The sequence below is a fragment of the Trichoderma breve genome, chromosome 5, assembly GCF_028502605.1.
Source record: "Trichoderma breve strain T069 chromosome 5, whole genome shotgun sequence".
NCBI lineage: Eukaryota > Fungi > Ascomycota > Sordariomycetes > Hypocreales > Hypocreaceae > Trichoderma > Trichoderma breve.
Genome location: NC_079236.1, coordinates 1,392,456 through 1,407,963, shown reverse-complemented (window position 1 = coordinate 1,407,963; position 15,508 = coordinate 1,392,456). Strand labels below are relative to the sequence as shown.

Sequence of the window (15,508 nt, the reverse complement as noted above, 5' to 3'; positions counted from 1 at the left end):
TGGCAATTCTTCAACGTCTAACACTAATTCATTCAGTTAACGGTCATATCAGAATCGTTGGAGATGGCTTCATGTTCAGGGAGACGTCGCCGGTAACGCACGTATATAACCCTCTGAGTGCGCATGTAGATAGACTCAATACTATCACCAAAGCAATCTCGACACCAGACAATCTCAACATAGATTCTTGCATCAGCTGTGAATCTCTATGGCCCTGACAAACTCGGTGTCAAATGTCATCCGTTCCGGCATCAACTCTCGCTCCAACCTCAACACCGGTCATCGACATCCTCGCCCGGTTCCCAGTCGAAATCATCAATCGCATCTTAGATGGGCTTCATCCAAGTCTCATCTACTTTCACCTCTTCGTCGAACCCAAGAGTGCCCCTATTCAATCATCCTCCGAAGAGTGCCAACGAGTAAGAGAGTTACATCTCTCACAATGTCAAGCACGGCCGTATGGACTTCTCACTTACGCTGTTTTGTCCAACGACCAGGAAACTGTGAAGCAAATGCTTGAAAGGGCTTCGACCAACGCCGAAACTTCTGGTAAGAAACCCGCAGTTGTAGAGCACGCACCGCCGTCTCTATGGAAGGTATGGATCAATTGATGTGTAAATAACCACCATCTTGACATCTCTCGTCAACTTCTGTGCGTGGGCGGCGTTGCAAACTACCTCAACATGCGGAATATCATGGGTCAAACAGCCCTCCATAGAGCCCTATCAAAAGGTAGACCTCAGATCGCAGATTTACTGCTAACATGGAGTAGTTATCTGAAGAACACAAAGACGGTCATGGGAAGATGCCGCTGATACTATGTCTTACTAAAATGGCCGGTCTCAAGGACATGACTCTGTACGTTCCCACCTTCAAGCAAGTACTAGTTGCCAAAGGAGCTGACCCGCAAGCCTTCAGCACCCAATATGAGACTGTTTTGAAGGACGTACTCGACGAAGATGATTCGGCTTTCTGGAAAGAGCTGATAGAACAGATAGAGTCATGATGGCCGGCACCATTTCTGAGTTTGAGCGCTGAGATTGGGGGAGGAGATGCTTTGTTATTTTCAGGTTGTTATTATTTATGCGATGTTGCTGTAGAGGTTGCTTTAGGAAGTGCTGTAGAGGTTGCTGTAGAGGTTGCTGTAGAGGTTGTTCTGGAAGTGCTTTAGGAAGTGCTTTAGGGAGCGTTTTAGGAAGTGTTTTAGGAGTTGCTTTAGGGGTTGCCATTTTTCATGTACACGCCCAGATTGGATACGCCGCATTTTTATTATAGAAAAAAAATAAATATAAACTTCACATCAACGTCACAAGTCTCAATAGTAAGAGGGTAAGAGGTTCAACTAGTGGTGATAGCTCATATAATAAATATAGTAATACAAGAAGCCTTCATAGCTGATAAATCACTCCATCAGCTAAGCCGAAATGAAATGCGCAAATCTTTCTATCCGACAAGTATGTCTGTCTGTAAAAAGACAACTACGGAAATTATACCCACCTTATTTCGAAGCAATCTCAATGCCATATGGCGCCAAAACTTCCACAATCTCCTTCCAAACCTTTGCTTGCAGCTTTTTCCCCTTTTCATTTGTAACTAGTACTCCGGGCCTATAAAGTAATATTAGTCAAAATCCCACAAAAGCCATTGCATCAACAATAGAAAAAAAATTCAGGGGCTGCCTTACTCCGCCATTCTATCCTTGTGATACCACAATCCATGGCTCTGGACGCCAAGACCGGTCGCAAAGACTATTGTCCTAGACCCTTCCTCCGTCGTCTTGCAAATCGTCGCCTGGATGACGGCAAGCCCAACTTTTTTCCCCATAGAATCCGCTTCCCGCGCCAGGTCCGACTTACATGCCCCCGGACATGAATAGTTCACCACGACGTCTGGTTCATTTTGAGATGAGAGAGCAAGCTTCGCAATCTCCCTAACAGCATAGATAATAAGCAACTTGGAAGTGCAATACCTGATAGGCGCCTGCCCAAAGTTTTCTTTCTTGTTCAGCGCTTCTATGCAGTTGGGAGCATCCTGCCAAGATGCTCCATCCGACACTAACTGGTGCCCTCTTGAGGCGACAATGCTTAAACACGGTTTCCAGTCCGGCCGTGATGACTGCCGCATCTTTGGAAGTAATAGCAAAGCCAGAAGCGTCGTCGCCAGAGTATTCACTTGCAAAGTTTCTTCCCAGCCATCCTTTGTGAGTCCGAATTGAGCTTTGTCGACGGCAGCATTGAGCAAGGCAATGTCGATTGATGAAAGCTCTTTGGTGGCGCGGTCCGCAAAAGCTTTAACAGATGCAAACGATGCCAAATCAATAATCCAGACATCAATGACGCATGTCTTGGCTATTTCAGGACTCAGGCTAGAGGTGATATTCCGTTTAGCTTCATCGCCCTTGTTCTGTGACCGAACGCCCAGGATGACTCGAGATGCCCCCAAGCGAGCGTAATGTCGAGCAGCTTCGAGGCCAAGACCACCGCTGGCACCGATGACAATGACAGTTTTGCCGGGAATGGGGAGATTTTCGAGAGCCTCGAGACTGGGATATGACCAGCGGTTCGTCATCAAACCCCAGACAACATGTGCGGCGCTCATTGTGAACTAAAAAGAGTTATGATGAATCTGTTGAAGTAAATGGACGGTAATGATTAATTGGAATGGGGTTGGTAGTGTGCAATTCGAATGATGAAATTATAAGATCAAACACCTGAAGAAATTTATAAGTTATAGAATGCTAGCTTCTTTCTTATATGATCTTCAAGAGGTCGAAAGAACTGTGTAATAGTTTCCATGATGAATTCCAGTTATTCCAGCGAAGGTAGGCTCCTTTATATAATTGTAGCTTTCAGGTTATAAAGTAAGTTGAGTTGTCTCGATTCAATGCCTTCAAATGAAGATGGGAGAATTAGAATCCGTTGATGTCCATTCAATACCAAATTCTTGGAGTATCGTATACCGCAAAAGGCAGTCTTCGTCATCCATCTCCCGTTCAATATACAGATAAACTCCCACCGATTCGCCCTCGCCTCAAAACATCTTCAAGCTAAACCTAAACAGGTGTGGTGCTGTCATCCGGCTGCATTAGCGCCAGCCCTCTGAAACCCCACCAGCTTTCCCAATTTGGTCATCTCCAGTCAGCAGGAGACATCGAAGACAAACTGATGACCTTCCACACTCCAGATTCATCCTCCTCCTATCTACGGAATCCTCTTCCGCGTCATTTTCCTGGACAGAATCATTGGTCTAACTCAACATATACATACGATGGCTACATTTCAGAGATTTCGTCTAGTACCTCTACGGGACGAGGTGAGTTTACTTTCATGTGGATCGGACAAGGTTGGCCAGAAGCTGAATCAGGAGGCCCAAGCAGAAGCTGGATGAAAAGGACGACTGGTCGGGGCTCAAGGATGCTAAGGAAAGGAGGAAAAGACAAAATAGGCTCAACCAGCGGGCTGCTCGTAAGGATTCCTCTCCCGGTCCCTCTTTTATTTAAACTCTTGCATCGGAGAATTGACCGGTATCCGATCCAGGCCGGCGGCAGAGATTGAATCTCGCCCAGGAGCACGAATCAGAGACGACAACAGCCGTGGCAGCTTCTGCAAGCGAGCGCCAGAAGCCTGTAGTCCCTTCTCATCAAGTTTATTTCCCGCTTACTCCCGACCACAGATTGCTCTACGTCATTGTTCTCAATGTCTCCCGAGCAGTCATCACAAACTTCTTCATCCTAAGTAGCATCTCGCCGATAGCCTCCACGATGTGCGACGTCCGCCGTACCTTTTCGCTTAGCGACCTTAAGCTCGCTCCTCAAAACCTTGATGGCACTCCCGCTATCCCTCCAGCATTCACACCTACGAGACTCCAGGCGGAGATTCCTCACCCAGGCTGGATTGACCTTTTCCCATCGCCTCAGCTGCGTGACAATCTTATCCTCGCGGTAGAGGAGTTTAATATTAATGAGGACGAAATATTGCAAGACTTGATCGGGGATATATTCGCAAGCATTGGTTGTACACCAGACGACTTTCGTGCTTCACCAGATGATAGTAAATCGACGCCAGACAAGGAGTCGTCGCCAGTTGTCGAGTTGGATGATGAGATTGAGGTTTCTACGCCGCCACCTACAACAGTAGGGATGACTCCATTACAAGAGTACCGATTAAGGACCTTTACTCCTGCGAGCTCGAGTTCTACAGAGCTCGGCATTCTCTCATGGTCAGATCCATGGGACATATCGGGGTGGGAATTTACGGAGAAGTTCTTTACGAAATGGGGATACTTGCTGCAAGGGTGCCCAGATGTGCTCAACGCCGCCAATAAATGGAGGACATTGCGTGGCGAAGATCCTCTGGTCCCTGTGGAGATCTAGCAAAGGGCTACAGTCGAAGGAGTATCAGGGACTTGCCATGGGCTATGCGCAATTGAAATTCACAATAGGCGGTTTAAAGGCGTTTTGGAGATGGGGTGCTGAACAAACAGAACAACGAATTACTTGTATTTACAGAAACGATAGATTGCTCTCCTCTTATTTTATGTAGCTATCAGGGAACAAACGAATTTCTCCATTTTAGGCTCCAGAATGACCACTCCATCAACCTGCAATCTTGGCGAACAGAGAGAAATACAGGTAATTGAGATAGGACCTTTTAATACACCAATAGGTGCAGCATTTGTTTGGGTGCGTACCATAATTGAGGTACTTTACGTAGGTTGGGTCGGTTTCGCGCATGATCGAGTCATGTCGCTGACTTTCTGCTTTTGCTTGATGCCCACAGCGTCAACTTACAGCATTCGATATCTCGATTGATAGGCCCGTAATAAGATTCCAGCGTCTCTAATTCTAAAAAGATATACCTTGTGTCCAAAATTACTACAGCCATAGCCAGTTGAAACAGTAAAGCGCTGTTACCAGCTCTGGGGTAGCTGGTGACAAAAAAATGAGAGTGGAGAGTTACAAAAAAAGAATGCCCACTATCAGAGTCGAACTGATCACCTTGTCATGTCAAGTATTTACTAGTGACACGCTATACCGCTTAGCCAAGCGGGCAAAGAGCTTTTGATGCTGGCTCCCCTGGCAAATCAACTTATACACGCCTTGACGAGCAAGCTGCCGTCGGATTTAGCGAGGCTTCATTATTCGGCAAAGGTCGTTGGTTTAAACCTCTTATTGATCGACAATGGGCCCCCTCCTACGAAACAGCCGATGCAAGCGAATCTGACGAAATCTAAGCACCCGAATAGTTGCAGCCTTAAAAACTACCGGGCTGGAGGGCGCATCCATTTCCTCGTGATTTCGCAAGCGCCGTCGGTCCGAGGAGATGCCACGCCTCTAGCATTAATAAAGCGTCGCGCCAATATACGAACCATGAGCCCACTTCGACAGAACTATTGCAGGGCTCGGAGCTGCAAGAGCAGGTTTTTGGGCATCGGCAGTTGCAGTGCGCGCGTAATATGTTTCCGCGGGCACCAATGGCGAACGTTTAGGGGCAGAACATGCTTGGAATGGAGGCATCTGCATGGTCAAGCTCGGGTATTAGAGCGAGATGGACTGAATAGCTTCATGGGTAAGGTGATGTATAGGACTGTACTCGCGGAGTACAGGTACTTGCGAGGAACAATTCAAGGATCCTTCAATAGATGGTTACTACAGGATCAGCGATTACGTGAAGATGGCTTCAAACAGGAAACGGAGTCTGCTTGATGAGAATAACAGTCGGATGTCTCTGCCGATGGTGGACCTGATAGCTTTGGAGTTGACGGTTAGAGATGGCTCTCGGAAAGAGTTCCGTTTTGGCGAAACTGGCTTTTAACGGCAAGCGATGCGCCATCTTTCGGATCAATATGTGTGAAAGTCCAAGCTCTCTCTTTCTTGACGCCTGCACTGCTAAATAGCAACTGCTGTTGTCAGCTGTCAAAGACAGCCCATCATCTTATCCATCTATACCGGCAAATTAGCGCAGGCACGGCTTAACTCGGAGGTTTGAGTAGCGCCGACGCAGGGACCAAATTTTTTTTTCTTAGATCTAGACCCTTGAGTGGCCAAAAGCTGGCACCCATTCAATTCCTAGTGTTACTTTGATACTGTAGCAGAGGCAATTGATAGCAGTCTGCTCAGTACCTGTGCTCGTACGCCGAATGAATTCCGTAATTGCGACGGAAAGGCTGTTAGACCTTCCCGGGTAGGCGTTACAAATCCAAACTGCGTCTCGATGCCGCAAGTGGCACCTGAGAAGTAAAAAGTGAAAAAAATCGTTGCATCATGGAAGCGACGTCTGTGAATTGCCTCCTTCCTTCGCGAATCTCGCCATTTGTCCTTTGAACAATGGCTCTCTTCGTTTCATCTGACGTTCTTCTTTCATCTCGAGCTCTCTTATCTTGACTCACAGGGTGGTTGCACCGACTAAAATAATTTTGCGCAACAAGGATTCTTCACCACAGCAAACAAATTGCGTGATCACCCTATCAAGCTACTGTATCTCGCTTTGGAATCCTGCCAGCGGCCATCGGAAAAGCCGCTCTTCACTCTTGCCCGCTGCCTGTATCCTGGATCAACAGGTGAGCTGAAACGGCAAGGGAGAAGAAAAGAAAAAGAGCAAAGAGAGGAATCCAGCGGCACACCCTGCAACATGCAGAAACAGCTGCTTTTCGGCTACGGCGAGGGTTCCGTTGATGGAGACGAGATCCTCAACGAGCGCGCCGTCTTCCACCATACTCACCACACATGGGCGCGCACCTTTTCCTGCCTCCCAGAGCTTTACATCCAGCCCGAATCGCTGGATGAAATTGAACGGATGGTCAATTATGCGCGAAAATGGCGCAAGCGAATCACGACTGTGGGATGCGGACACTCGCCCTCTAACATTACCTGGACCTCGCACTGGCTGGTCAACCTGGACAAGTACAACAAGATCCTCTCGGTGGACGATAAAACCGGCATCGTGGTGATGCAGAGCGGCATTCGCCTGTATACGCTATGCGAGGAGCTTGAGCGCCACGGCCTAGCCATGCCGAATCTCGGCAGTATCAACCAGCAGTCAATTGCCGGTGCCATCTCAACGGGAACCCATGGCAGCAGTATCCGCCACGGGCTCATGTCCGAGGATGTCCTCGCTCTCAAAATCACCCTTATCGATGGCACCACCAAGTCCTGTTCCAAGGATGATGATCCCGAACTATTCCAAGCCGCGCTGCTCTCTCTCGGCTCTCTTGGCATCATCTCTGAAATCACCTTCCGCGCTGTGCCAGCCTTTAGCCTCAAGTGGAAGCAGACCATTGACTCTGATTTGCGAATGTTCAACGCCTGGCAAAAGGACTTGTGGACTCAGAGTGAGTTTGTGCGGGTCTGGTGGTTCCCTTACACACGCCGGGCGGTAGTCTGGCAGGCCGAGAAGACGGAAGAAGAACATCGCGAACCACCGGTGAGCTACTACGATGGATCTTTGGGCTATTACGTCTATCACAATCTGCTGTACCTGGCCCAGCATGTGCCTCGCATCCTTCCGTGGGTTGAGTGGTTCGTATTTGGCATGCAGTACGGGTTTGCCAACGGTTCCACAACGACAGCTGTCCAGCCAAGCCGCAAAGCCCTGTTGATGAATTGTCTCTATTCTCAGTTTGTCAACGAATGGGCGATTCCCCTGCATAAGGGCCCAGAGGCGCTTCGCAGACTCAGTTCGTGGCTCAACCAACTCACGCCCCATGACCCTGACTATGTGCCACACAACATTCCCTTTTCGGCCGAGGGCCTCTATGTTCATGCGCCAGTTGAGGTTCGTGTCAGTGATACGACTCTTACTTCAAACGCCCGACCTTATCTTGACCCAACTGTCAAGGATGGCCCGACGTTGTATCTCAACGCAACTCTGTACCGGCCTTATTGGCACGATCCACCATGTCGGGAACGTTACTATCAGGCATTCGAGTGGCTGATGAAGGATATGGGCGGCAGGCCCCATTGGGCCAAGAACTTTGAAACCTATAGTACCGAGATTGAAACCATGTATGGCGGTGACCTGGACAAGTTCAGACACATACGCGATGTTGCCGACCCAAACGGCCATTTCCTCGGGCCTTGGCATAGAGACCGCATCCTGCGCCAGGATGCTTGGTATGACTTTGAGGAGAGAATTTAGGAAGATGAATCCTCTGAAGCACTCTCCTGTTAAGACAGGGATTGCGATTTCGGCCGAGTCTGGGCAACGCTGTGGCCCTGCAAGGCGGCAACTTTGGGCGATGTCGTGGGGGTTTTCTCAACAAAGAAACGGTTTAGCATTCATTCGGTGTAGCACCATTATAGACCTGGGCGGCAATCCTTCATTAGGCTATGTAAATATTTTCCTTTGGGCCGAGATGATGTCTCTTTTTTGGAGTTGGAGACGTCTGTAGTAGAATAGGCCCAGCACCAAATACAATTAGAGTTGTTATACCCCTAGCACGTTGGTTATCTGCTAGGCACAGTAGCTTGGGTAGCTCGATTCATACAAATCAGGCAAAAATACTGGATACTGTCAAGGGCCATCACATGCAGGGACGACCAAATCCGTGATGGAGGATCAAAGACCCGTTGGTCTACCTGCCGCATTGATGAGGGAGATCGTCAAGGAACCACATGGTCCGTAGTTTACGAGTAGTTAGCCTGCCGCATTCATGGAGCATAGGCGCGGCACCCCTTGACCGAATATCTGTAGACTTGTTGAGCAACATCAAGACTTTGGATCCAAGCGCTGATCCTAAGGACTAGCAGTTTCCATACATACAAGACCGCCGATTGGACGCGCTTATCACAGCGCAAGGGTCCCTTTCATATCTTTTTTCTTATATACCTACAGAACCACTTCACTAGTACAGTTTTACCTGGGGTTTGATTCCTAGCACGAGTTTACGCTCGTATAAACGGGAAAATGGAACTACTTAATGTATGTATGTCATCTGCAGACATACATGGATGAATGAATCCTTCGCCTAAAAAAAGAGAGTCAGACAAGCTATCTCTAATTTTTTTTTCTTCTTTCTCCTTCCTTTTCGTTGCCGTTAGTTCCTCGGCTCCGAGCCTATTTCACGTTTCGAAGGATTTTTCTTGCTTGAGCGAGAGCCGCCCCCGGGCCGTACCCTACTGTATGTATGCTTACAAGCCTTACCACTATATCCTACCTTGTATGTGTGAACTTACTCGTGCTCTCTCTATGTGGTTTGCCACGGACCCCGTTCTTGGCACGAAATTGCGCCTTTGGAAGGGGAGGGGGGTTTTGGGGGTTGACCTACCCTGGAATTTTTCGGGCTCTTCTCTGCCGCCCTACCTAATACGGGGAATTGGTGGATCTTAGATATGTTTCGTTTTTCTCTTTACTATTACTGTAAGAGGCTGGCCAATCAAACTGCTCCAAGGATTATCCTGACAAGAACCTCGAAATTCAATAAGAAAGTGTCCGAGTAGTTACTCGTATGAAAGGGGGGAAGAAAGGAAAGAAAGGTTCCTAATGTCCTTTCTCATTGGTGCGGAGAAACTTTCTTTGTGTTTCTGATAGAGCGGGATAAGGACAAGGAGAGAAAATCGGGGGAGGGGTGGCTTTGAGTGAGCTGCCATTGGGTGTTTGGGGGCTGAAGACGGAACAAGTGACAGGCTGTGTGTCCCCTTGGCCTCTTTTTCTCTTCTTGTTTCTTCCGTTGTTACACAAGTAACGGGTTAGTCAGGCTGAGTGTCCGGTGACTTGCGTGTATGTTCCAGGTTTGAAAAGCTCCAGTCGCCACATGTATGATGAGAAGGTCGCATCTGGAGGGCTTACGTACTACGGATATGCGAATGCGAATCCTACTAGGGGGCACTTTGTATAGGTTGTGCCGCTGATGTGCTTGCGTGCCCTTTCTCGACAAGTGTTCTCACGACATGCATTGGCAGCACCCTCTTTTGGGTGCAAAAGGGCCAGGAAGGGGTCTTAACAGGACACCCTTCCGATGAAGCTCCCTTGTCTGGCCGCCTATCTGTTCTTTTCTCTCTCTTTCTTGTCCTTGTCCCTGTTGTCACTCTCTTTCTCTCTTGTCCCTTGATTATAACCTTGCAGCTTTTTGCTGCCCAATCCCTGGCGACCGAATCTCGGCACATGCAAAACTCGGCCACCAAAACAGACATTTGGCGTAAAACCCGGCAACAAAATCCGTAGTCGTACTGTACATGGCCGGTTCGGTAACTTTAGCTGCAGCATATCGGAACTTCTCCGAAAATGGTCCCTAAGCCGACCGTTTTGCTGCCCGCCAAGTCGTGATGCTGATATCCAAGATACAGAGCCTGCATGCTCCTGATGCGCAGATTCATACAAGCAGTATAGTATAGGTCGTCGGAGGATTTTGCATCCTTCCTGAGCCAGCAAGGTATGCTAATTACAGTATCAACAGCGAGGACTCGTTGGCCCTGACCTAACTGAATACAGGTATGTCTCGTATAAAGAGCGAATCTCCAGCCATGGCTCAATATCGCTCAGGTCCAGAACCGTCAACGAGGTAGCTGGGTAGGGCCTAAATCTGTGTAGCGTCTCGTGATGCCTACCGCATCTGTGCCTGTGCCTTTAGACTGTGGGGGATGCAAGTCAAGAGATATTGGCTGAGGGCTTAGGTTCATCAACACTTGCAAGTCGGTGAAGTTGCTGTTAGCCCTGTCTGTCGGAATTGCCCTGCATTGCCCAGGGTTATTCACGGGTAGTCGGGCAAAGGTGGATAACGGAGCTTAGTCCAGAAATGCAAACCGTTCAGAAGCTCCGTTTCACTTGACTTGTCCCACAAAGGGCTGAACCTCACAAGCCGGGAGATGGCGGCACTGTTTCTAGAAGATTCAAGGTCTAACAAATCATTATGCCCGTGACAGAGAATAGCGGCCATGCTAGATACCCGTTGATGATTGCGCCGAGAAAAAACTCAGGTATATCTGGTAAAAAAAAAAACATTCATGACACGGCGATGATGTAAAGAGAAATACCTTGAGGGGAACAAGTAGCAATACCATGCTCCGTAGAGTGGCATTTGCTCTCTTGGGCTGAACTGGGGGGTCTGACGGGAACATGAAGCGAGGCTAAAAGGAGAAACGGCCATGCAATCTGTAATATCTCATATTTTTAAAACAGGCTGAGACGTGCTAGTAGCAGTAGCAGAGATGATTACCTGTGCAAGTATGACCTTGCAATATGTATGCCTGGCTGTGGCGGCCGGAGCATGGCTAGCATGTAAGAAGTTGTGACGAGCATGGAGCGGTAGTCGTACTTTGCAGCACTTGTATTCGTACTACGGAGCTGGTTCCGTTGCTATTGTCTCAGAGCAAAGATACGAGTCTTATTATTTGTCATTGAGACTGTTGGCAGACATAGTCTCTCAGACAGCAGACCCCTTTCAAAGAGGTGTGCCAACAGGCTGGACAAACGGGAAAACAAGGGATGGAAATGCCCGAATGCAACTAGTGCGGGCTTTGCGGAAAGTTGACTTCCTGAGTCGGGTTAACAGCGGAATGGTGTCGCTATATTGCAATTTTTATTGCCGCTAGAGCAATCGTACCCTGTCAGGGCTGGAAAGTGAATTCCGAAGTGGAGAGAAGGGAGCCCAGAACTCGAGCCCAGAGATGTGACGAACATTCCATGAATGATCAAAAATAGATTGCCTAGCATATAAGTTCTGGTAAGCACCAACTCACAAACTTTGCGCCCCTTATAAAGTTACCTCCTAGTACGATAAACTTGTAATGAGAGTTAGTACAAGTAGAGCGCGAGTACTGTCGCGAGCCGAGGACAGGCAGTGGGGGGGTTTTGTCGAGGCGAGTTTGTCCGGACACGGCGCGATACGAATTGCTACCTTGGCTGAAACTGCAGTCATCGACCTTAGTTAAGCACCGGCCCGCCAATCCAATCTTGAAAAGCGAGATGTATGCTCGAGACAACCATGCCAGGGCAGGCTCTGAGATGACGCATATGCGGGGGAATAACCCTGGGTGAGGGGCTGGACTTTGTTCGATTCCATAGATGTGGCCCGCCGTTTGTTGAATGACCTGTAAGAGAGACGGCACCGGGACATGCACGTGGGATAACACCAGGTGGATTGGCTCTGTCTACCTAGGAACCCAGAGGTGACAAGGTTTCGACCACACAGCATACTTTTGTGGTGTACCGGGAGGATATAGGATATAGTGACTGATCAGACGTGCTGAAGACAGAGTTGTGACCAAGTGCGGTGACGGGGTGCCACCTGCGTAGAGATGGCAATAAGCGACGATGACCAGCGGGCTAACTACTACTGGCGCAACACTGGCCTGCGGATTGGGGTAAAGGCCAAGCCAATGATGGTTTAGCAAAATAAACGTCTTGAAGCTGTTGTACATTGCGGGGCGCGCCGGCGGCTGTGTTGATTCATCATCGCATTTCCAACTTTGAACTTGGTGTCTCGGCGTGAGATGCGCAGGGACGCTGAGACTCGGCTGCAACTGCAAGCTGTCACCGGGAGGAGTCTGAGTACGGCCATATCTCCGGAGTCCGCCGAAAGCGGCTGCCCCGTCGAAATAACACCGAAAGGGACATGGATATCGTCAGTAAGGACGCAGTGCAACATGTCGAATGCATGATATCCCGCGTTCCGTGATCCGTGTCCCGTAGGATCGTAAAGGCGGTGATAAAGGCCGGCCGCACGGGGTATCCTTGCAACTCCAACGGGAAACAAAACAGGTGCCGCCAAGGCATCCCGGGAAGAGATGGAATCCCAAAGAATGCATATATAAACTCCGTACTGACGATGCGGAACATGAGAAGATGGTGCTCAAGGAGTGCGGTAGATCTCACAACGCAGGCAAGCTATTTTTCTTCTTCTTTTTCTTCCTTTCTTGGTGGCACATTTGGTCGCCAATGGAGGGAGCCCTGCCGTGAGCAAACCGGACATTAAAGATGATTTCTTGCTGCGCACCGGCCTCCACACTTCAAGGAACGCTGTCCGTAGGGCAAGTCATGCCTGGTCGGAGGTGGAGCTGGGTTTCGGGTCCATCTCGTTCTACAAGTAAGTCAGTGGAGAAACTGGCGAAATCCCCGTTTGTCGGTATTATGTATGTATCGTATGCAACGCTGCCGATCGAAAGTTGAAACAAGGCAGAAGAACATTACTTATCGCCACTGAACCAGGCTGATGCTGATGACTGCCGTAGGTTGCATCGCAGAGTCGTAGGTGAAGCCTGGAGACGTACGTCTGGTACCCACCTCTCACTTGCTGTGCTCTGAAGCAAAACTCCTTGGATCATGATGGCGGCAGTCCGCAACGGTCCTTGGAAACTCGCACCAGGACCAATACTGGCACCAATACGGAGAACTGGCACTGGCACTGCAAAGCTTGCGTGCTTGATTCCGGTGCCTCCACTTGGTCTTTGTTTGTGGGCTTTGCGCCGTCGGGCAACAAGAGAGAGTACGAGTACAAGCAGTCAAGCATCAGTGATCAGATGCAAGGGGAAGCGAAAGACAGGCGGGTTGAATCTCTCGAGGTCAGGTCACCTCGATCTCAGGGGCTGAGCCTGGGGGCGTGCCTGAGTCGAGAGTCCGTATTGCAGTCCGCTGCTCCTGCCCATATCGCATATTGATCCTTGGATCTTGAACGAGGAGGTGAGTCTGAGTCGGGGCAGTTGCCGCGCACGTGCTGTTCCGCAGCCGTACTTTACCGGTACCTGTACCTGTATCCGTACCTGTACTTGAGCCTGGCTGTCTGTCTGTCTGTCTGTGCTTGCAAACGGGCTGTGCACGTATTCGTAGATGCATGTACTCGTACAGGTAGGTAGATACCTAGTAGCTGAGCTGCCATGTCGCTCTGCCCATTGGCCAGGAACGCAGCTGTACAGTACGAGTATGCCCGAATGATTGCGACGCCTTTCTACCTCTTTGGCTTGTTCTCCGGCGGGTGTCAGTTATTGTGCTGCAGGGATTCTTTGTTGGAGGGTCCCGCGTTTAAAATTAACTTAAAAGGCGTGGGAGACCTTGTCCAGCACGACGGGACGTCATGCCAGTTGGCTTGCCTTAGTGCTCTCTCTTTGACAGGGGCCCGCTGCTCCAGGCGGAAAAGCGGTGCCGGGGCAAAAGTTTCAGGGCCAGAGAGGGCTGCTAGAGCGCTGCTGGAGCGCTGCTGGAGCGCTGCTACTAGCTCTAAGTTGTGCTGGCGCATGCAGGCACTTGCAGGCACTTTGGCTCTTGGTTTCGAGTCGCTTGTCGCGCGCAATGCCACCAGACTCGACCGTTCGCCGTCAGCAAGGGGAGACGATCTTTGCTGCCAAGAGTGATGCCTCGCCAGGTTGGTTTTGGTAGTATCCTTGACTGTACCTCTGACTTACTAAGACACTTGTGCAGGTACTTGCTGATTCCAAGCCTGACTCTTTTGCAGATAAGGTAAGGAGGTAGGCGGCAAGTGGGTATGAGTCCGGGGAAGGAAGCAAGTTGCTTGCAGCCTTATCGGCCAGCTCTATTGCTGTTACATGACAAGTACGAGTAAGTTGAAGTACCGTACTGTACGGAGTACTCGTACTGGCCAACCTCAACAAGGTACTCCGTACATGAGTGCATGTATTTGCCTTGCCTTGCCTTGCCTTGCACTCGTAGGAGACATGAGCCCCTTTCAATGCACTAAAGAAGCAAACATGGTATACGTATTTCCATTCCAGGAAAGTCACCGGATTGGTTTCTATGCCGTATTGCCTTAGTTAGTAGTACTTGTGTTGATGTCCTTATGTCTTCAACATGGCACCTTGCCGACCAATCTACTGACTCCCTAGCACTTACTCGTTGATAGTACGAGCACGGACCGTGCATCTACACAAGTGCCTAATAATATCAATACCTGCCCGTACTGATGCGACCTCAGCTGAGCTCCTACCCCCGTAAGCTGTTTGATATTGCCATTTCCTCGTTGGCTAATCGACATGGATAAAGAGATTCAAGCCGTTCGTTCAGTCTTGATAGCATCATCACTGGGCCTAGGTAGGCACTTACTATGTGACAGGTAATGTTTTGATTTCATTCTCGTCCTGGGGTGCCGGAGTTATGCGAGCACTTTGACAAAAAACTTCAGGTTCGTGGATGCTAAAGTTGCGGAGTGGACCTTGATACATGCGGACATGAACGGCAGTTGGTAAACGACAGCTTACCTCGGGGTCCATTTGCAGTTGTGTCCGGCGAGGTCATCATCGGCTCGGGTCTCTGTAGAGCTAGCAGCTTGCAGCCCACACCTCCAGGCGACGGGAATTTGGCCGTGAGCGACGAAGGATTGGCTGCGACTCGATGCCGCTAGTTTAGCTGCTTTGCATCTCTCGTACCCATTGCTTGCGACAAATGCCACATGTTGTTCTAGGGGGCAGATGTGCGTGAAAGCGTTATCGCGCGGGATGAGAATCTCACCGCGGTCCACATGTCCACACAATAGCGAGAGCCAGCCATGAGGGGGCCATGCTGAAGCCATCGACGATGGCCTCGCTTGTTGATGACCTATAATACAATACAGCACAGCACAGGCA

The 15,508-nt window shown here is 49.5% G+C and overlaps 4 protein-coding genes across 4 annotated transcripts; 3 read left to right on the top strand and 1 right to left on the bottom strand.

Moving 5' to 3' along the window:
- Nucleotides 1-233: 233 nt before the first annotated feature.
- T069G_08133 (uncharacterized protein) lies at nucleotides 234-1,006 on the top strand (the record flags this gene model as incomplete). Its single annotated transcript, XM_056175343.1, has 2 exons — nucleotides 234-596; nucleotides 773-1,006. The coding sequence occupies 2 exons, from the start codon at nucleotides 234-236 to the stop codon at nucleotides 1,004-1,006; spliced, it is 597 nt and encodes a 198-aa protein (XP_056026292.1).
- A 492-nt stretch (nucleotides 1,007-1,498) lies between these two features.
- Nucleotides 1,499-2,598, bottom strand: T069G_08132 (short chain dehydrogenase domain-containing protein; the record flags this gene model as incomplete). The annotated part of the gene is made up of 2 exons (XM_056175342.1): nucleotides 1,499-1,607; nucleotides 1,685-2,598. 2 exons carry the CDS (start codon nucleotides 2,596-2,598, stop codon nucleotides 1,499-1,501), a joined length of 1,023 nt encoding a protein of 340 aa, XP_056026291.1.
- A 669-nt stretch (nucleotides 2,599-3,267) lies between these two features.
- On the top strand, nucleotides 3,268-4,372 carry T069G_08131 (uncharacterized protein; the record flags this gene model as incomplete). Its single annotated transcript, XM_056175341.1, has 3 exons — nucleotides 3,268-3,312; nucleotides 3,377-3,464; nucleotides 3,537-4,372. 3 exons carry the CDS (start codon nucleotides 3,268-3,270, stop codon nucleotides 4,370-4,372), a joined length of 969 nt encoding a protein of 322 aa, XP_056026290.1.
- Nucleotides 4,373-6,629: 2,257 nt separating this feature from the next.
- On the top strand, nucleotides 6,630-8,135 carry T069G_08130 (d-arabinono-1,4-lactone oxidase domain-containing protein; the record flags this gene model as incomplete). Its single annotated transcript, XM_056175340.1, has 1 exon — nucleotides 6,630-8,135. One exon carries the CDS (start codon nucleotides 6,630-6,632, stop codon nucleotides 8,133-8,135), a length of 1,506 nt encoding a protein of 501 aa, XP_056026289.1.
- Between the last annotated feature and the right edge of the window lie 7,373 nt (nucleotides 8,136-15,508).